The sequence below is a fragment of the Leucopleurus acutus genome (assembly GCF_964270905.1).
Source record: "Leucopleurus acutus genome assembly, chromosome: 10".
Taxonomy (NCBI): Eukaryota; Metazoa; Chordata; class Mammalia; order Artiodactyla; family Delphinidae; genus Leucopleurus; species Leucopleurus acutus.
This window is the reverse complement of record NC_139153.1, coordinates 92173887-92196059: the sequence shown is the minus strand read 5'-3', so window position 1 is coordinate 92196059 and position 22173 is coordinate 92173887. Positions and strand designations below refer to the sequence as shown.

The 22173-nt window shown below is 40.0% G+C and overlaps 1 protein-coding gene across 1 annotated transcript in view; it reads left to right on the top strand.

Annotated features, from left to right (window-relative positions):
• The window catches only part of STMND1 (stathmin domain containing 1), a gene marked incomplete at both ends in the record, with an annotated part of 35272 nt that extends 19867 nt beyond the window's left edge, over positions 1–15405 (top strand). Inside the window, 5 exon segments of the mRNA XM_082847435.1 lie at positions 870–959; positions 962–1032; positions 14287–14418; positions 15145–15318; positions 15325–15405. Of these exon segments, the coding sequence (XP_082703561.1) occupies positions 870–959; positions 962–1032; positions 14287–14418; positions 15145–15318; positions 15325–15405 (548 nt within the window).
• Positions 15406–22173: the final 6768 nt, after the last annotated feature.

The following is a 22173-nucleotide window of genomic DNA, read 5'->3' as shown; positions in this document are numbered from 1 at the left end:
GTGTGTGTGCGCGCATGTGTGTGTTTTTCCTGTCTTCCATTACAAATTCATGAAAACTGTCTTTGTTAACCAGTGGGTTTAGAAATTTTCATAAAAAGATTCCATCCACTGGATGAAATGGACTTCTTAAAATAGAAGAGAGCTCATTTCTGAGGACCCCTCATTGCACCTTTATTTTATGAGGTTGTAAAAACAGATGCTTGCTCGCTTATTTATATAATTGGGTGATGTGTAATGGGAGCGGTCTCTCTCATTAGTGCTCCCCTATAAACTATTTCAGCGCCATTTTTAGAATAAAAATTTAGCTACCAGTCGACTCCAATTCTGATTTGGTTCAAAGACTCTTTTCAAAAAGGCATGCTTTTACTTATGTAGATTTAGCAGATGGCGTAATTGTAAACTCAGGGTTGCAGAACTAGAAGTCTCTTGGCAACATCACGCTGTTTATCCTTTGTATACAAAGCATAGAAACCAAACTGCAACTCAGAGTCACTGAAAGACTATCTCATTCGTGGCTATGTTTTAGCTCCATAATTATTGCACAGAACCTGTATAATCGTACCCAAGTGTGTAAGTGTTGTTACAACAAAAAAGTAGTACATAGCAGCACAAAGACTTTTTGTTATGTTAATATTCGACCTGCTAAGTAAACAGTATATTATGTTGATGTGTATCCTCTGTAAGAACATTAAGGATTTGAATTTCAAAGGATTATAAAGATTTGTAGTAGAAACAGATATTTAGGTACAAGTGTTGAGACTAAGAGTTAATTAGCATGATTTATAAGGCATGTATTTAGCATTTGATTGATAAAATCTTCGTGCTTAAATTTCTTTTTTCTTTTCTTCTTTTTTCTTTTCCTTTGGAAGACCTAGTGATCAGTGGATTAATCCATAAACCCCAACCCTTAGAGAATCGAGAGCAACAAAAGTCATCAGACATCCTAGAGGAGTTAATTGTTAAGGAATAATACAAAGCCACAGCAAAATATTTAGAAATGGAGAATCATATGATGTCACAGCAAGTAATTTTGTAATTAACAGTAGCTTATAGTTAAAATAGCAACAGAATATGACTGATCACGAGTTATTTTTTCCACCAATACGCATCTTAGTGTCACAGTACAGATTACGGCATTTATCTAAGCCAGTTTTTTCTCCCGTAAACTCCCTCACCCCTCTGCACACCATCCTTCTCTACGGATTCAGGAATTGCCTGATTGTTAATGATTAATGAATCCAATGAAACATATCTTGGGTTTTACCAAATTTGAGACATGATAAGCCCCATTGAATAAAATGCCTTCATTCTTTCAGCAGTTTTTATTAAACATTGCCTATGTACTAGGCATGTGAATATAAAACTGAACCTTGACTTATCCAATAAGAAAATAGGCCTAAATGTCAAAGCTAAAATAGATACATGTATACATTTATATATACACCCTGAGGTCAACCATGAGGTAATAAATACAATGATAAAAATTGTTATACCCTTAATTTTCTTTGTTGATTCATCTTGACTGATCTATCATTGTTTTTCTGTAGTGTGAGCATTATTTGTAGCCTGATGTTAACTTGTCGTGGCCAAAGTCTTGAGTTCTTGACTTTTTAATAACTTCTTTGTAAACCTATGAAGAAGATGGCAGATTTGCTGTTGTTCTGTTTAGTTCTCATTGGTTTGGGTTTCTTTTTAAGCCACTGCCAGCAGCACCAGTAATCCTAAAGCATAGACAGAGGAAGGAAGATAAAAAGAAGAAATAACACAGAAAAGAGGCATAAGGGAAAATGAATAGGAAAGAAAAGAAAGAAACAGAAGTGATGGAAATTGAGACCAGAAATTATATCAAAGGCACCTTAGTGGTGGCCAGTCCCCTGTGTTGTAGGGAAAACAGTCAATAGGGAATAAAAAGATTCATTAGTGAAATCAAGTTTGCACCTAGACCAAGTCACTTAGTGTTTCAATAAAGGTAATTTCCTTCTCTGTGTGTGGGACCTGCTGAGAACTCATAAATAAAAGCCAAAGTGGCATTTTCTTTTGAAGAAGGAAAAATAAGTACTGCTGAAAGTACTTGGCAAGGAAAGAAGTTTGTTAAGCCTTATGAATGATATTATCAGGCTCTCAATAATAAGAGGGACTGGGGGGAAGGTAAAAATGGACCACATAATGGAAAAACTGATGCCAACATAATGACAGTTTACATTTGCACAAGACTAGCTATCAGGATGCAAGGCATTTTCGAGTACCTTATCTTACTTCAAAGTACTAAAAAATGATGCATCTTTAATATAGAAAGGACAAGGAGAGATTTTTTTTCTTGCTGTAGGTGAATCACTGGGGGTCAGAAAATAAAAGGTGGGTCAAAAAGAAAAGACAGGAGCTTCCCTGGTGGCGCAGTGGTTAAGAATCCGCCTGCCAATGCAGGGGACACGGGTTCAATCCCTGTTCTGGGAAGATCCCACATGCCTTGGAGCAACTAAGCCCGTGCGCCACAACTAGTGAGCCTGTACTTTAGAGCCCATGAGCCACAACTGCTGAGCCTGCGCATCTAGAGCCCGTGCTCCACAACAAGAGAAGCCACTGCAATAAGAAGCCTGCGCACCACAACAAAGAGTAGCCCCCACTCACCGCAACAAGAGAAAGCCCGCATGCAGCAATGAAGACCCTATGCAACCAAATAAATTAAATAAATAAATAAATAAATTTATTTAAAAAAAAAAAGACAGGAGTCTCAAGCCTCTTAGATAGCCTCATCCACCAGAGGGTAGAGAGCAGAAGCAAAAAGAACTACAATCCTACAGCCTGTGGAATAAAAACCACATCCACAGAAAGATAGACAAGATGAAAAGGCAGAGGGGTATGTACCAGATGAAGGAACAAGATACAACCCCAGAAAAACAACTAAATGAAGTCGAGATAGGCAGCCTTCCAGAAAAAGAATTCAGAATAATGATAGTGAAGATGATCCAAGACCTCGGAAAAAGAATGCAGGCAAAGATCAAGGAGATGCAAGAAATGTTTAACAAAGACCTAGAAGAATTAAAGAACAAACAAACAGAGATGAATAATACGATAACTGAAATGAAAACTACACTAGAAGGAATCAATAGCAGAATAACTGAGGCAGAAGAACAGATAAGTGACCTGGAAGACAGAATGGTGGAATTCACTGCTGCAGAACAGAATAAAGAAAAAAAGAATGAAAAGAAATGAAGACAGCCTAAGAGACCTCTGGGACAACATTAAACGCAACAACATTCACATTATAGGGGTCCCAGAAGGAGAAGAGAGAGAGAAAGGACCGAGAAAATATTTGAAGAGATTATAGTAAAAAACTTCCCTAACATGGGAAAGGAAATAGCCACCCAAGTCCAGGAAGTGCAGAGAGTCCCATACAGGATAAACCCAAGGAGAAACACGCCGAGACACATAGTAATCAACTTGGCAAAAATTAAAGACAAAGAAAAATTATTGAAAGCTGCAAGGAAAAAATGACAAATAACATACAAGGGAACTCCCGTAAGGTTAACAGTTGATTTCTCAGCACAAACTCTGCAAGCCAGAAGGGAGTGGCATGACATATTTAAGGCGATGAAAGGGAAGAACCTACAACCGAGATCACTCTACCCGGCAAGGATCTCATTCACATTTGTGGAGAAATCAAAAGCTTTACAGACAAGCAAAAGTTAAGAGAATTCAGCACCAACAAACCAGCCCTACAAGAAATGCTAAAGGAACTTCTCGAAGTGGGAAACACGAGAGAAAAAAAGGACCTACAAAAACAAACCCAAAACAATTAAGAAAATGGTCATAGGAACATACATATTGATAATTACCTTAAATGTGAATGGATTAAATGCTCCAACCAAAACACACAGGCTCGCTGAGTGGATACAAAAACAAGACCCATCTGTATGCTGTCTACAAGAGACCCACTTCAGACCTAGGACACATACAGACTGAAAGTGAGGGGTTGGAAAAAGATATTGCATGCAAATGGAAATCAAAAGAAAGCTGGAGTAGCAATACTCATATCAGATAAAGTAGACTTTAAAATAAAGAATGTTACAAGAGACAAGGAAGGACACTACATAATGATCAAGGGATCAATCCAAGAAGAAGATGTGACAATTATAAATATATATGCACCCAATGTAGGAGCACCTCAATACATAAGGCAACTGCTAACAGCTTTTAAAGAGGAAATCGACAGTAACACAGTAATAGTGGGGGACTTTAACATCTCACTTACACCAATGGACAGATCACCCAAACAGAAAATTAATAAGGAAGCACAAGCTTTAAATGACACAATAGAGCAGATAGATTTAATAGATATTTATAGGACATTCCATCCAAAAACAGCAGATTACACTTTCTTCTCAAGTGCGCACAGAACATTCTCTAGGATAGATCACATCTTGGGTCACAAATCAAGCCTCAGTAAATTTAAGAAAATTGAAATCATATCAAGCATCTTTTCTGACCACAATGCTATGAGATTAGAAATCAGTTACAGGGAAAAAAACGTAAAAAACACAAATACATGGAGGCTAAACAATACGTTACTAAATAACCAAGAGATCACTGAAGAAATCAAAGAGGAAATCAAAAAATACCTAGAGACAAATGACCATGAAAACATGACAATCCAAAACCTATGGGATGCAGCAAAAGCAGTTCTAAGAGGGAAGTTTATAGCTATAAAAGCCTACCTCAAGAAACAAGAAAAATCTCAAATAAACAATCTAACCTTACACCTAAAGGAACTAGAGAAAGAACAACAAACAAAACCCAAAGTTAGCAGAAGGAAAGAAATCATAAAGATCAGAGCAGAAATAAATGAAATAGAAACAAAGAAAACAATAGCAAAGATCAATAAAAAAGCTGGTTCTTCAAGAAGATAAAAAAAAATTGATAAACCATTAGCCAGACTCATCAAGAAAAAGAGGGAGAGGACTCAAATCAATAAAATTAGAAATGAAAAAGGAGAAGTTACAACAGACACCACAGAAATACAAAGCATCCTAAGAGACTACTACAAGCAACTCTCTGCCAATAAAATGGACAATCTGGAAGAAATGGACAAATTCTTAGAAAGATATAACCTTCCAAGACTGAACCAAGAAGAAATAGAAAATATGAACAGACTAATCACAAGTAATGAAATTGAAACTGTGATTAAAAATCTTCCAACAAACAGAAGTCCAGGACCAGATGGCTTCACAGGTGAATTCTACCAAACATTTAGAGAAGAGCTAACACCCATCCTTCTCAAACTCTTCCAAAAAATTGCAGAGGCAGGAACTCTCCCAAACTCATTCTATGAGGCCGCCATCACCCTGATACCAAAACCAGACAAAGATACTACAAAAAAAGAAAATTACAGACCAATATCACCAATGAATATAGATGCAAAAATCCTCAACAAAATACTAGCAAACGGAATCCAACAACACATTAAAAGGATTATACACCATGATCAAGTGGGATTTATCCCAGGAATGCAAGGATTCTTCAATACATGCATATCAATCAGTGTGATACACCATATTAACAAATTGAAGAATAAAAACCATATGATCATCTCAGTAGATACAGAAAAAGCTTTTGACAAAATTCAACACCTGTTTATGATAAAAACCCTCCGGAAAGTGGGAATGGAGGGAACCTACTGCAACATAATAAAGGCCATATACGACAAACCCACAGCAAACATCATTCTCAATGGTGAAAAACTGAAAGCATTTCCTCTAAGATCAGGAACAAGACAAGGATGTCCACTCTCACCACTATTATTCAACATAGTTTTGGAAGTCCTAGCCACAGCAATCAGAGAAGAAAAAGAAATAAAAGGAATACAAATTGGAACAGAAGGAGTAAAACTGTTACTGTTTGCAGATGACAAGATAGTATATATAGAGAATCCTAAAGATGCCACCAGAAAACTACTAGAGCTAATAAATGAATTTGGTAAAGTTGCAGGATACAAAATTAATGCACAGAAATCTCTTGCATTCCTATACACTAACGATGAAAAAATAAGAAATTAAGGAAACACTCCCATTTACGATCGCAACAAGAAGAATAAAGTACCTAGCAATAAACCTACCTAGGGAGGTAAAAGACCTGTAGTCAGAAAACTGTAAGACACTGATGAAAGTAATTAAAGATGATACAAATGGATGGAGAGATATACCATGTTCTTGGATTAGAAGAATCAATATTGTGAAAGTGACTATACTACCCAAAGCAATCTACAGATTCAATGCAATCCCTATCAAATTACCAATGGCATTTTTTACAGAACCAGAACAAAAAATCTTAAAATTTGTATGGCGACACAAAAGACCCCAAATAGCCAAAGCAGCCTTGAGGGAAAAAAACGGAACTGGAGGAATCAGACTCCCTGACTTCAGACTATACTACAAAGCTACAGTAATCAAGACAATATGGTACTGGCACAAAAACAGAAATATAGATCAATGGAACAGGATAGAAAGCCTAGAGATAAACCCATGCACCTATGGTCAGCTAATCTATGACAAAGGATGCAAGGATATACAATGGAGAAAAGACAGTCTCTTCATTAAGTGGTGCTGGGAAAACTGGACAGCTACATGTAAAAGAATGAAATTAGAAGACTCCCTAACACCATACACAAAAATAAACTCAAAATAGATTAGAGACCTAAATGTAAGACTGGACTCTATAAACCTCTTAGAGGAAAACATAGGAAGAACAGTCTTTGACATATATCACAGCAAGATCTTTTTTGATCCACCTCCTAGAGTAATGGAAATAAAAACAAAAATAAACAAATGGGACCTAATGATACTTAAAAGCTTTTGCAAAGCAAAGGAAACTACGAACAAGACAAAAAGACAACCCTTAGAATGGGAGAAGATATTTGCAAACAAATCAACGGACAAAGGATTAATCTCCAAAATATATAAACAGCTCATGCAGCTCAATATTAAAAAAACAACCCAATCCAAAAATGGGCAGAAGACCTAAATAGACATTTCTCCAAAGAAGACATATAGGTAGCCAAGAAGCACATGAAAAGCTGCTCAACATCACTAATTATTAGAGAAATGCAAATCAAAACTACAGTGAGGTATCACCTCACACCAGTTAGAATGGGCACCATCAGAAAATCTACAAACAACAAATGCTGGAGAGGGTGTGGAGAAAAGGGAACCCTCTTGCACTGTTGGTGGGAATGTAAATTGATACAGCCACTATGGAGAACAGTATGGAGGTTCCTTAAAAAACTAAAAATAGAATTACCATATGACCCAGGAACCCCACTGCTGGGCATATACTCAGAGAAAACCATAATTCAAAAAGACACATGGGGCTTCCCTGGTGGCGCAGTGATTGAGAGTCCGCCCGCCGATGCAGGGGACACGGGTTCGTGGCCTGGTCCAGGAAGATCCCACATGTCGCGGGGTGGCTGGACCCCTGAGCCATGGCCACTGAGCCTGTGCATCCAGAGCCTGTGCTCCGCAGTGGGAGAGGCCACAGCAGCGAGAGGCCCGCGTACCACACACACACACAAAAAAGACACATGTGCCCCAATATTCATTGCAGCACTATTTAGAATAGCCAGGTCATGGAAGCAACCTAAATGCCCATCAACAGACGAATGGATAAAGAAGATGTGATACATGTATACAATGGAATATTACTCAGCCATAAAAAGGAATGAAGTTGAGTTATTTGTAGAGACTTGGATGAATCTAGAGACTGTCATACAGAGTGAAGTAAGTCAGAAAGAGAACAACAAATATCATATATTAACGCATGTATGTGGAACCTAGAAAAATGGTACAGATGAACTGGTTTGCAGAGCAGAAATTGAGACATGGATGTAGAGAACAAATGTATCGACACCAACGGGGGAAAGCGGCGGGGGGTGGGGATGTGTGATGAATTGGGAGATTGGGATTGACATGTATACACTGATGTGTATAAAATTGATGACTAATAAGAACCTGCTGTATAAAATAATAAAATAAAATTCAAAAATTCAAAAAAAAAAAAAAAAGAGCCTTCTGGAGGAGGATAGATTGTGGGAACATACAGTAGCTAAGCAAGCCTTCTGAAGAGAGATGCTATGGACTCTTGATGCTCACATCAGTGGGAGTAACATTAAAACATTTTTCAGTGATTCCAGTGCCAGAGATGAATGACTTCAGACTCGGACCTTGCCAGGGCACCAGCAAGGTTAATTAATATAAGCTACATTGTGAAGGAAACGTATCTATTAAGAAATGAAAACTACAGGCTTGACTTTCAGTAACATCATTAAGAGAGCCAAAGATGAAGACTGTGATCCTATTCGTATTACGTAGAAATGGAATGGTTGTCAGGGGCGTTGGTGGAGTGTTCTCAGAAGGATTTAAATGTGACAGGACTGCAAAGGTAGGCAAGAATAACACAGTTGGGCTTCCCTGGTGGCGCTGTGGTTGAGAGTCCGCCTGCCGATGCAGGGGACGCGGGTTCTTGCCCCAGTCTGGGAAGATCCCACATGCCGCGGAGCGGCTGGACCCGTGAGCCATGGCCGCCGAGCCTGCGCGTCCGGAGCCTGTGCTCCGCACGGGGAGAGGCCACAGCAGTGAGAGGCCCGCGTACGGCAAAAAAAAAAAAAAAAAAGAATAACAGAGTTATTATTTTTTTGCTTTGGAATTGGGCCAAGATGGCCAACAAAAGCCAGACTTGCAACAGGCAGGAGCTGTAATGCACAGCTGTGCATCTTATTGCCTAGTGCAGTCCTTAATCTGTACATTTGCATCACCCAGGAAACTTTCAAAACTCCTGGGACCAATGGCTTGGGGTGGGCCCAGAATGTGGTGCTTTTGAAAGCTCCCAGGTGATTCAGTGGGCAGCCCAGGCTGAGAACCGCTGCCATGAAGTTTCAATAAAAATGTACACCAAGCCCTCAAATCCATTATCAAGCTGGGAAGGGTTAAAGCTTTCGAAACTGAAATCCCCATTCACTGTGAAAGAGAGTCCTAAAATATTCCTGAAAATAGAACATGTGTTCACTATAGGACTAAGATGATACCCAGGAAGCGTATGGAAATGAAGAGATATAATTGCTCAGTGTCACAGGTAAAGTCTCTCTCAATCCAGCTGTAGCTGAGAACATGTGTGTCAGACACCAGATGTCTTGGATATTCGGGGGAGAGTTCTGAGGCCAATACAAAAAGATGAGAATGAATATTGAAGGACTGAAAATGAAAATATTATGAGACAGTTAATACTTTTAACTAAGAAACAAAGAGCCAAAGGAAACAAAAAGGGAATAGTCAAAAAAAAGGATGTTAATGTCAGCAGATACTATAATACGAGGAATCCAATCAGACATGTGAACACCATTTCTTCATTCATTTAAAAAAAACTTTAAGTGAAATATTATGAGAAAAAAACAGAACAATAAAAGTGAGAATACTTAAAAACAAGGCTCCTTGTGTAGACCAATATTATATATAAATACAAGGGAATTTTAGACATAGATCTGTCCCTGTCTTAGCCAGGTTGTTATCTTTAATTCAGTTATCATTTAGAGTGAAATATAATAAAGGATGCTGAAAAGGGGACTCCCCTATGAGCTAGTCTCTTCCTAGAAATCCACAGCAGTATCTGTATCCACAGGGCCCCCTATCATCTTTTTTCTTACTTTTTTTCATCATCTGCTTTTTAGCCAGTACTACAGCCATTCCATAGCCCCTCTGGGTAACCTGCCTGCAAGCACATTTGCGCTAATAGATGTTACGCTCACTCAGAAAGAATTATAATGATATGTAAGTAATACGATGTTAAGAAGCTAAATTATCAGACTAAGTGAATCTTCCAGTATATTTTAAAACATTCTACGGAGACTCCAGTGGCTGTATTATAAATGTATATTAGTTTTATATACACATGTAAATACATGTATGGATTGGTACAGATCTCTTAAAAGAGATGGGAGTGGCTCTCATTTATCCACATAGGTATTAACCACTTTAGGTGTTTTTCATCCAAACTCATTTCTCCCGTTCTGGGTTTCCCTACACAAGACTCTCAATCCTCTATTGATCCCTTCTGTCTCTAGTCTAAGTTGATTCCCTTTTCCAGGCAACCTCTGTCCTTGATAACCTTCAGTGCAGTTTGGGAGTTTGTTGACAATGGATCAGAGTCAGTAACATTATTTGCTGAACCTCATGGGGAGTCTTTTAAGGAGGAGGAAGTTGACCAGGGTAAAGACAAAAGAATGGCAGTTAACGCTCAGAGTGACCATCTTAGGAGGCCTTGACAGTGGCAGAGCAGGAGTGACCGATCTGTTGTGAGAAACTTCGGCTTATTCTATGCACAAGACTCCTATTAAGAGAACATAGCCAGGGTAGGTTTATCTGTCGGTCAATAATTAACTAGGAAAGCTCTGAGGAAGACACAGCAGATGCAAGAAGTAATGTATACAAGCAGGTTGGCTAGAAACGAGATCCCCTTCTTATCACAGCATCTTTGGTTCCATCCCCTGCTGGTGTTCTTAAAGAGAATAATTGAACTAGTAACTTCTATAGGTTTTAAAGTTAATTTTTTTTTTAGAGTTTCTATGGGTAGTACCTCTCTACGTATAATGTGATCATATAATGCTATCATTTTTTAAGTGCCAACAATTGGTAACTCCTGACTTTATAAAATCCAGTGGTAAAGAATACAGATAGCTTTCCTCAGGTCTTTCAGTGCTTTTCTTTAAAGTGTCAAACTCAAGAAAGGACAAGGGCTGCACAGGTAGGATTAACTTCCACAAGGGAAAGGAAGTACATGATTTCTTATGCATCGTTTTGGGATAAAGCCACAGGAAGAGGTCAGCCAAACCAGAAAGCCCAAGCTCTCTTGAAACTGTTGATCTCATGATTTAAATCAAGGCTCAGACTCCTGTGTAAGCCTGAGGGAGACTTGCTTTATTGGATCTCAGATGACTATTCCATTCTCTGTTAGCCGTCTATGAGTGAACTTCCCCCCAAAACTGTTTCATCCTAATTTCACAGTATCTCTAGTTGAGCCTGCACAGCAAGCATGTCCCGTCTTTTTATAAGATGGCTTTTGTCAGCAGGGAGCCTAAAAGCCAATTGTCATAAAAGATGACACAAGGATGGGGGAGGGGGAACTTGCTTTGACAAACATCTCCCAGTTTTCCTGTAGCGAAAAATTTCTCATCACATAAAAGTGTCTGAAGGCTGCAACTGAACCAGAACTTTAATAAATGTTTATCCTTTAGAAGGATTCTTTCCAAGGATCATAGGTTTTAAAGCTGGAAGGAACCCTAGCCGTCCTCAGCAAGCTGCAGAGGAGCGTTATATGGTATACTTTTGAGAAAAGTGAGTCCAAAGAGAAGTGCTTTGTGTCAGGTCACACAGTGGGTATTAGCAGTAGACCCGGGGTTAAACAGAGCCCAGGCCTCCTGCCTGCTGGCCCCTGGGATTCTGAGTCTCATTTCTCCCCTTCGTTACAAAAACTGTATTTGGTTGTGATTCTGTGTGCTGTCATTGAAAAAAAGGTCACTGCTTTCACTGAATAAGTAATTACCATTTATTGAGTGGCTACTGTATACTTTCCTCTTTATTTTTTTCATTTCAAAGAAGCTTTTATTTTCAATGTGAACAATACTGTTATCTCTAAAAGGTAAGAGTAAAGTCAGATGTCAGTTAATATCATTTTGGGGTGTTGAACTTTGAAACAAAATTGGTATTTTGGGCTAACGAAGACTAGAATATCCATGAAGCGCAAATGCGTCTTTCTTTTGCCGTCCATTTCTTTTATGCCTTCCAGCTGTGTTCTCCAGAGCTGCCCTCTGCTGAGACCGTGTCCATTTTAAGTCCTTCTTCTGGCTTTTCATTCCCATCCTCGTCATCAGCGTTTTCATATTGATATTCACTCTGATCTTTAGAACCATACAGACTTTGGGATCATAAGTTGGCGGGAAAAGTATCCCAATTTAAGATCAGCAGCAGAATCTAGTACCCTGCCCTCAGGAGGATCGTCCCCCTCTTCCTCTTGGTCCACATAATTCTCATCCTCTCCCTCATCTCTCCTTCTCCTTGTCCAACTCTCTCCTCCTCTTCTTCTGCCTCTTCCCGCTCTCCTACTGGCTGTACATCCCAGTACTCCTTGACTATGGGCTGGGCGCCCTCCTGCCCACCCTCCTTTGCCCGAAGAGTTCGCACTACCACCTGGAAATCCCTAGGGGCTGCGTCTCGGCCGACCCTGGTACGCCATTCGGCAGGCACTGCTCCTCCCCTGACTGATCCAGGGTCGTGGCCCATCCCACTACCTGCTCTGTTCTGACCACTGGTGGCTGGGCCTCGCTTCTCTGTGCCAGATGTGGCAGGAGAGATGCACCAGTCAGTGCCTCAACCGGAGAAGTGATCTGCCTGCTAGACCAAGTTGGCAAAGATTTTCCTCTTTTTTTTCTAAAAAAAATCCTGTGAAATAAAACCTATTTTATAAATGAGGAAGGGAAGGCTTACGGAGTTTAAGAATTCAGGCAAAGCCACACCATGACCAAGCCAGGATTCAAACCCAGGGCTGTATGTGTCTGGATCTGGTACCCTTTCCTGCTATGCTGACCTGTCTGTCTTTGTGTGATTTACTTTCTCAGTAACTACAGTACTGCAATCTGAAGAGACCGTCTTTTCGATATGACAATGGATATCAATAGCTCCTTTGTCTTTAAAAGTCTTTAGAGAAATTATCTAGAATAATACAGGAGTACCTAGTTGGAGATACTGTGGGTTCGGTTCCAGGCCACTGCAATAAAGCAAATATCACGATAAATCGAGTCACACGAACTTTTTGGTTTCCCAGCGCATATAGAAGTTATGTTTACACTATAGTGTAGCCTGTTAAGTGTCCAATAGTATTATGTCTAATAAAACAATGTTCAGATCTTAATTTAAACATACTTAGATTGCTAAAAAATGCTAACCATCATCTGAGCCTTCATCGAGTCATTATCGGTTTGCAATAGTAGCCTCAAAGATCACTGGTCACCATAACAAATACAATAATAATGAAAAAATTTGAAATACTGCAAGAATTACCAAAATGTGACACAGAGACATAAAGTGAGCAAACACTGTTGGAAAAATGGCGCCTACCTGCGACTTGGTCGACGCAGGGTTGCCACGGATCTTTAATTTGTAAAACAAAGAAAACCAAAATATCTGTGAAGCACAATAAAATGAGGTCTACCTGTTTTGGTTCATTTTATAATGAAGGCTTGGTGTTCATTAAGACAGTTTAATAACTCTTTATATATACTTTATATACTGACCTGGAAAGATGTCCATATTAAATTAAATGAAGAAAGTAAATTGCAAAACAGTGTATATGGTATAATCCCATTGATTGGTTGAACATGACAGGTGCACTGTTAATATATGTATATATAGATATATGTGCACAGAGAATGTCTGGAAGGACACACACCAAACTCTTTAAAATGGTTCGTGCTGATGAGTGGGATTGGGGGCCAGCTGGTTAAACAGAGAATTAGGGGACTATTTCTGTATCATTTTAATTTTTTTATAACCAAGGTATATTATTTTTAAAAACCAATTTTAAAAAATTAAACTTTATAAACCCTTTACAACAGTTTAACCTTTTTTAATAACTAGAAATTATAATCAAAGTCATTATCACTGCTCTAAACATATAAACGGTAGTCAATCAGGAAATAGTATGGGTTTTTTTCTATTGTCATGAAAACATTTGTAAAGTACTGACAGCAAAGACCAGTGTTAATTCTCTCTTTCACCAGACCAAAAGTCCTAAAACTAATCTCGACCCTAAATGAAAGTCATTTGTAGCTTATGGAATATTATAAAATCATGGGGTTTAACTTTTTACCTTGAACTACAAATGCATCATTCATTCGCCACCTTTTCCCATCTTTTATTTGTTCTCCACGTTTTTTTTTTTACTTCTCAAGAGCCCTCCTCCATCACTGCATGTTTCTTTCATGTTTTTTTGATAATAGCCTGTTTTTTCCTAGACATCTAATAGATATTTTTTCTTTAGGAATTAGTTCTGTTGTTACCAGGCATAAAGTCTTTAGGGATGAGTTCAGCTGTTACCAGTTTTCACGTAATTATTTTTACAAATCTATCCAAAAATCTGTTTAGATTTTTAGGACTAAAACCTTAAACAATGTTTATTCTCTCTCTCTTATCTTTCTCCTCTGCTAATAAATACATTTGTTTCTGCATTTTAAAAAGTGTCTTTCTGCACGTAAGCATGACTGAGAAGCTACTGAGAAAGCCACCAGCCAGGCTGAAAAAACTTAAAATCAAAAAGGAGATAAAAGATTTCCTGATGAAGGACATAGACGAGAAGATGCAGGCAGTGGAGGAGTGCAGGAAGGTAGCCCAGGTCTCGCGTGAGGGGCGCTGCCTCTGAAACGTGTGCCTCCTCTTCAGTCACCAGCTTAAAGACCGATTACGTGGATTGTATTAATTCTTTTAGTGATCTCCATGCTTCCTATGCTGTATGTTTAGTTTTTTTAAGTTCTCTTTGTGTGGTGAAGAAATGCAGCACTATCTTGAAGTTGGTTGAATTACAGTTTCATCCCTGTAGCCTAAGGAAGCAATATCCACTTCTGAGAATTAAGTATGGTGTTTTTTTCCTATTAAAAAAAAGAGAAACTTCAGTTGGGGCCAGGGGTGGCAGGAGGTCCCAGGTGGAGGATGGGAGATGAGAGGAGGCCGTGCAGACCCTCAGACAACTTCTACAACGTTTACACACACATGGTGCCCATAAACCCTCTGTCTGCCCTTCTGCCGGAACCAGCCTTCACAGCTCTGGTCTGACAGCCTTTACTTCGGTGTCTCTACTTGGCCTCTCAGAGAGCAAGGACAGACCACAGCCCTGTGAGGGAATGTCTGGAGGGTGTCTAGAGGGTGTCTGGAGGGTATGGGGTGGGGGCTGGCGGCTGGCTCTGTCTTCTTCAACAGTAATTCCTCAACCTCTGCTTGTCGAATGATTGCATAATGAAATAGGGAAGCCAGGAATGTTCATTATAGGCAGTAGTTATGAGAACTTGGAGAAAGTCACTCGGACTCGTTTTCACTCTTTAATACTGCTTTTCAGACTAAAGAAGAAGAAATAAGAAAAAGGCTGCGGAGTGACCGACTTCTGCCCCCAGCCCATCATTCAGATTCAGCTGAAGCAGGTGGGAAGGAGGCTCCGTTTGCAGAAGGACTTAAAACTGTGAGTTGTGCCGCATTTGAACCCTCTGACCTGCCAGAAGGAAAGCTGTTGAAATGATAGAATGATAGAAATTACAGGTACGGAGGTATCGGGGTCGTGGAGTCAGACATGTCTTACAACCAAGCAGATGACGTATTCTAATGAGCCGTTTTATGTGAATTTCGTGAAAAGGCATCCTTTCCCCCAGGTGTGACTTTCTTAGTATGTCTCATGTTTTCTTTGACTGTCTGACCCACTGGGATGTGCCTTGGGTTTAGACTGTGAGAGCTGCCTGGGCTGGAGCTTAGCTGAGTAAACCGAATGACTATGTTAGCTTAAAAAAAAGAAGAGGAAGATTTGACTAGCTTTGGTTTTATAAAGTTGTCATTCTCCTTCAGTGTGGCTTCCAACATGTGAAAATGTCTTTCATGCTTCCATTAATGTATTCGTGCCAAATGAAATCCTTCTTTTTGGTTCCTGCCTCTTGGCTGTGTCTGCCCTCTGAGGGTCATAAGACAAATTGTATGGATTTGTGTTAAGTATTTTAATGATCTGTGTGCTTCTTATGCTCTATGTTTAGGTGTGTTTTTTTTCTAATTCTCTTTGTGTTGTGTTGTGATTAAAGCAATATCCTGAAGTTGGTTGAATTATAGCTTCATCCATATAGCCTAAGGAAGCAAAATCCACTTCTCAGAATTAAATGAAGTATGGAGTTTTCTTCATATGAAAAATGAAAAAGTTATCAGGTCTTATGAGTCTGCATTCTGTGAAGATCTCTTGCATCCCTTTTCATACTTTCCCCTGTCATTACCTGTTCAGACCACCCGACCATTTTTCAGTTATATGACTACAACAGTCTTCTTAGTATTTATCCAACGGTCTTCTTTTTTATTTTTTGATATTTATTTCTTTATTTGGCTGCGCCGGGTCTCAGTTGTGGCATGCGGGATCTTCATTGTGGCATGTGGAATCTAGTTCCCTGACCAGGGATTGAACCCCAGGCCCCCTGAATTGGGAACGCAGAGTCTTAATTGCTAGACCACCAGGGAAGTCCCTATTCAATGGTCTTCTGCTGAAACCCTTTGTTGGCTCCCTTTTATGGTCAAGGTAAAGTCCAGCCGCCTTCTTCTGGCTGGTAAGACTCTCAGCTTTCATAACTCACTCCTGCTGACCTTCTAGCTTGTCACACTCAGCACATTCCCTAGCCTCTGCGTCTTTGCTCATGCTGTTCCCTCCTTCCCCTCTCCCCGTCTCACTGCTTTACTTGCCTGATGCCTTCTTGTTTCTCACGTCTCCACTCAGACAGCACTTCCTCTGAAGCCCCTGGTCTGGGTTGGTGGCCGTCTCTCATAGTTGCCTTTTGGCAGCCCGGATTACTCAGTGTCGCGCTTGCCACCCTCTTTTGGAATTACTGGGTGCGTGTCCATCTTTACCGCTAGATGTGTCAGTTCTAACAGGACGGAGGATGGGTCCGTCTTGATCACGGCTGCAGTTTTGTACCTTGGAAAGTGAATGGCACATGATACATGGTGTGTAGATGTTTCTTCTGTGGATAAATCAGTATACCCATATATCCTCCAGAAGCTGGAGGACAGCCCCAGGAGATGGCTTGTTTCCCTGGGAACCCATGGCAGTGCTGATTTGAGCAGAAGACCACTGGGCACCTCTTGTTTGTACATTCCCTTTGGGATGTTGCAAATGGACACCTCATCTTCCTATAGCTTGTAGGACTGAGAACTCCTGCAGCAGTGAGATATGATGATGATGGTGGTGGTGGAGGGGGCTTCTTTCCTAACTCATTCCAGAACCAAAACCTTTAAGAACCAGTCTACTTCTTACAGCAGTACCTTGGAAAGTCCTTTAGGCTCCCTGGACCTCTTTTACCTTACAGTAAGTCCACTGCATACGAACCTTCTAGTTGAGAGCTTTCAAAGATGTGAACATGCGTTCCATCAGTGTCAGGCGTGAGTGACATGGCAGCTTGCCCTCCGTCTCCTGTTGCCGGCGATCCTTCAGCTCTACCGTCTCCCACCTCCTCTCCCTCCTCCAGCCGGTAACTCTTCTTGCCTGTTCACTCAATGCCAGCCCCTGTATGCCAGCTGTTGTACTGTACTTCTCAAGGTACTGTACTGTAAGATTAAAAATGTTTTCTTTACTTTTTGTTTGTTTTTTATGGATTCCTTGTGTGAAAAGTATTATAAACGTAGTATAGTACAGTACTGTTTAGCCGATTGTGTTAGTTGGGTGCCTAGGCTAACTTTGTTGGACTTAACGAACAAATTGGACTTACCAATGTGCTCTCGGAACAGAACTCGTTCATATGTAGGGGACATACTGTATATGTTAATTTGGGATCGCCACTTTCCCGGAGTTATACCAAATGAAATAATGCTTAAAAGTACTGTGCAAACTAGAATATGCTGCAATATTTATAGCATATTATTTATATAAAATCCTACGTGGGCAACATAATGTTTTTCGTCTGTCTGTTGCTTTTTCTGTGGAGATGATCTCGTGGTGGCATGTGCCAATCTTATGAAATATTAGATCAGCTGATGATTTACTAGTACAAAACGATTGTACTGGGACACTTAGGAAAAGTTGGACTATCATTCAGATCTCTGCAAATAATAAAATTTAAATGACCCAAAGTACATTCAGTTCAAATTTTAGTAATTCTTGTAAGTTAAATCAATCCTCAAACTTGCTAAATACCCAAATAACACTTTCTCTTGAAATCTCATGCTCTTGCCTATGCTATTTATAGTGGCTTGGAAGACATGTTTATTGAGTTAAAATATATACAATATAGATGTGAGCATTATCACTGATACCCTGGCTTGAAAACCTCTCTCTCTATATACAGAGTGAAACATGCCAAGTAGTAACACACCCTAAAGAGAAGCCATATATTTTCTTAGCAAGACCATCCATTTTAACAGGATGGAGGGACGATGCGTTACCTGGATTCTGGGAACTGCCCTAAAACTCTAGGCGTGTTACTACTCGTAAAACCTTCTCAGGGTTTAGGGGTGAAGAGGAGGCTCAGAGACTGTAGGCACTTCCCACGTTCCCAGAGCCACTAGCATCAACTGGGCAGGAGGCTTGTTTTTGAATCTGCTCTGCCTCTAATGAGCCATTAACCCCATCTCTGCAAAATTTAAAAAACGAACAAACAAAACAGAACAAAACCAACAACTTCAAATGTAAATGTGACTTTTTTCCATGATCAACTTTCTTTCTTTTTTAAAGATGATTCATACTGAACGTTAAAGGATTGAGATTTCTAAAATACTTCCTCTGGGAATAATGTTAATGTTATCTATTGAAAGAACATAATTGGTTTTCTCATTCATAGAACAAAGTTTTGAACATCACCAGCGTACTTCAATTAAAACCAAACCACAACCTTCAGGAAAGTTATGAGTCAGAAGAAGGGATTAGAGAGACATCTTTGTAAGCATTTTAATTGAGGGCGGCTGAAAATATGCCTGTATTGATCTCCTTGTGAAAGATGGCCTTGCTGTGTCTAATAAAAGGTACTTTGATATCTAGTAAAAATCCCCCAGTTTTTCTGCGGGAAAAAAACTTACGGATAACATATTTATTTAAAATAATATTTAAAAGGTGTATTTAAAAATATTTTACATACATTTAAAAGATACACAATGTAAGATTCTTCTGTTAACAAAAGAAATTTTACAATCACAAGGACAAAAATAGAATTTATTATAGGGTGTTGGTAGTGGCTACCAGTAATTTATGACTGTGCCTATTTCTGTCTTTGTTATTTCATTATCAGTAAATAGCTCGTATTTGAAGGAGTAATTATACAGTAAATGCTGCATTCTAAAGATATATAATGCTACGGTGTGTCAGCAGATAGATCACTTTTGCACCCATATAACCTGTGTATACAGCGCCTTCCTATAGGATGGTGGAATTTTTGTCTCAGGAGATCTATAAAGGGCATTATTTTAAAATAAACAGTGGGAGATGACCCTTACGGTCTCTCTGTGTCACTTGTATTTGCTTCTTAAAAATAATAGCCACCTCGTTGTTTTTATTTTTCTAAAGCCCGTAAGTAATATGTTATAGGAAATATGCACTGAAAAACATGAGAAACAAAAAACACCAAGAATCCAACATTTTCCCCTCCTACCAAGAAAACTACTGGGAACATTTTGCAGGTGCTGTAGCTTTTTTCCTCGCATAAATGGACTAATACAACATAAACTGTTTTGTAACTTGCTTTTTTCACTCAGAAGTACAATATCTTTTCATGTAAATAAATCTGCTCCCACAGTATCATTCTCTTTTTTTTTGTTTTTGTTTTTGTTTTTTGCGGTACGCGGGCCTCTCACCGCCGCGGCCCCTCCCGCCGCGGAGCACAGGCCCCGGATGCGCAGGCCCAGCGGCCACGGCCCACGGGCCCAGCTGCCCCGCGGCATGCGGGATCCTCCCGGACGTGGGGCACGAACCCACGTCCCCTGCATCGGCAGGCGGACTCCCAGCCACTGCGCCACCAGGGAAGCCCCACAGTGTCATTCTTGATGTAACATTGTTTAGTTTCCCTGTTATGTGTTTAGGGATTCTCATCCTTAAAGCCAGTGATAACACATTTCTGTTTCTGTTTTTTATAAGTTGGTGAGTAAAATAATTTGAACACTCCCCGTTTAACAACAGTCTTGAACCCCCGGGAAGTCAGACAGCTGCCATGCTTGCTTGTCCAGGACCCCGCTTTCCATTGCCCTTATTCTTGGTCCCTGTCCCTCAGAGGACAAATGACCAGTCTTGCAAATTCACCTCCAGACTCTTCTCCTGTTCAGGACACTGTATTCACCTCATCACAGTTTGTATTCAGTACACTGAGATCTCAAGTATGCTTCAAAAGCCCACATGATAAAATTATTTTTTTAACATCTTTATTGGAGTATCATTGCTTTACAGTGGTGTGTTAGTTTCTGCTTTAGAACAAAGTGAATCAGTTATATCTGAGTTAGTTTTTCACTGATCAGGAATAAAGGCTACCTACATTTGCAACGTGTTATTGACAGAAAAGTGTTTGCAGTTAAGGATCCGTAACCTTTTCTCTTGTCATTTAGAAATAAGAAATTACTGTCAGAAAAATTAAGCGATCAGCTATTTTGAGCACCAAATGCAGTCATTCTAAACATCAGGATCATGAAAGCAGTGATTCAGTTCCTAGTCATTTCTAGTAATTGAAACATACATTTCCTCTCTGTGTAATACAGTTCAATTCCTGAACCAACCATATCGCTTAAAAAGGTGTATGACAAATAAAAGGTATATGACACTTCATGCTTTTTCCTCTTAAGGAGGAACTAGCAGTGTTCACTTGTTAAAGGAGAGAAAGACTGTACAGAGGATTTTAGCCCTTAACCAGCCCTGTGGGATTGGCCTGTGCTGGTGGTTCTCAGCATGTGGCCCCCCCACTGGCAGCATCAGCATCACTTGGGAACATGTAATAAATGCAGGTTCTCAGCCCCACCCCAGACCTTCTGTATCAGATCACGGGGCTGAGCAATCTGAATTTAACAAGCCTTCCAGGTGATGCACACTCAGGTTTGCCCTGTGTGTTCGTTCACTCCGTAAGCCTATCCAGCCATGCCCACAGTAAGCTGCCCATTTATGACTAGTAGGCCACTTCCAGCAAGTTCAATTACCCATGCACCCAAGGGTCAAGTTGAATATTTACCGAGAGTCAGTTATGTCTCTTCTAAAACATATTAACACCATTTGTACTGATGTATGGTCAGGCCATTCAAGATGGCTGTACTCTTGCTTGCTGTACATCCCCCTGCTTGACCAGTCTCTGCTTCACTCATGACTATCCACTTCTCTTAATTATAAGGCTTAATCAGGTGCCTACCTGCTTGCCCCCTGCCCTACTCTCTGGTTTCCGTGGTAACTGATGAGTCAACCTGATGTCAATTCCCCATATAAATGGTAGCCTCCTTCTCTTGCGAGTACTGAAGATTGCAGCTGTGTCCTGCCTGCTGTCTGGTGTGCATGGCAGGATGTCAGTCCAGGACCTTTTGCTTCAGATGCGTAAGATCCCCTATCCGATAGCCGTTGATGTCTCTGTCACTGTCTGCGGGCTCTTTCTTTCTTTGGTCTAGAGGCTGGGCAACTACAAGGCTTGCAAGCCTGTGGGGTGCAGCCCAACAACTGGCTGTTACATTTAATTTTGAAATGCTTTTTGAAAAAATGTGCTCTATAAAGGAATAGACAAGATTGTAAAAAAAAAAAAATCTTGGAAGCTTCTAGACTCACATGGTTTCATAAAATGTACAAATTTCACCCTCCAATTCAAGGAAACTAAACCTGCAGTTGTAGATAATGCATTACGAATGTGGTTTTTGTAAGAATCCTGGCCATGCCTTGGTGTTACATCACAGTACATTCAGGTGAAAGTATATATAAATGTTTTAAGTTCAAACAAAATATTTAGGGTATATATGCACTGTTTTTTAAGACTCCCTGTCTAACTGACTATTTTTATTAACTAATAATCTTCCACACGATTCATCTATTGTATTTTTAAGAAATTTTCTAACACAATCTTTAGTATATTGACCCCAAAATGTTTAACATTTTAAATTTTTTTTTTTTTTTTTTTGCGGTACGTGGGCCTCTCACTGTTGTGGCCTCTCCCGTCGCGGAGCACAGGCTCCGGACGCGCAGGCTCAGCGGCCATGGCTCACGGGCCCAGCCGCTCCGCGGCATGTGGGATCCTCCCGGACCAGGGCACGAACCCGCGTCCCCTGCATCAGCAGGCGGACTCTCAACCACTGCGCCACCAGGGAAGCCCTAATATTTTAAATTTAAAATGAGTTTTTTTCTCACATGCCATTCAAAATTGCATTTTTTTTAAACCACTTAAGGGGTTTACAGTTTTTAAAAAGT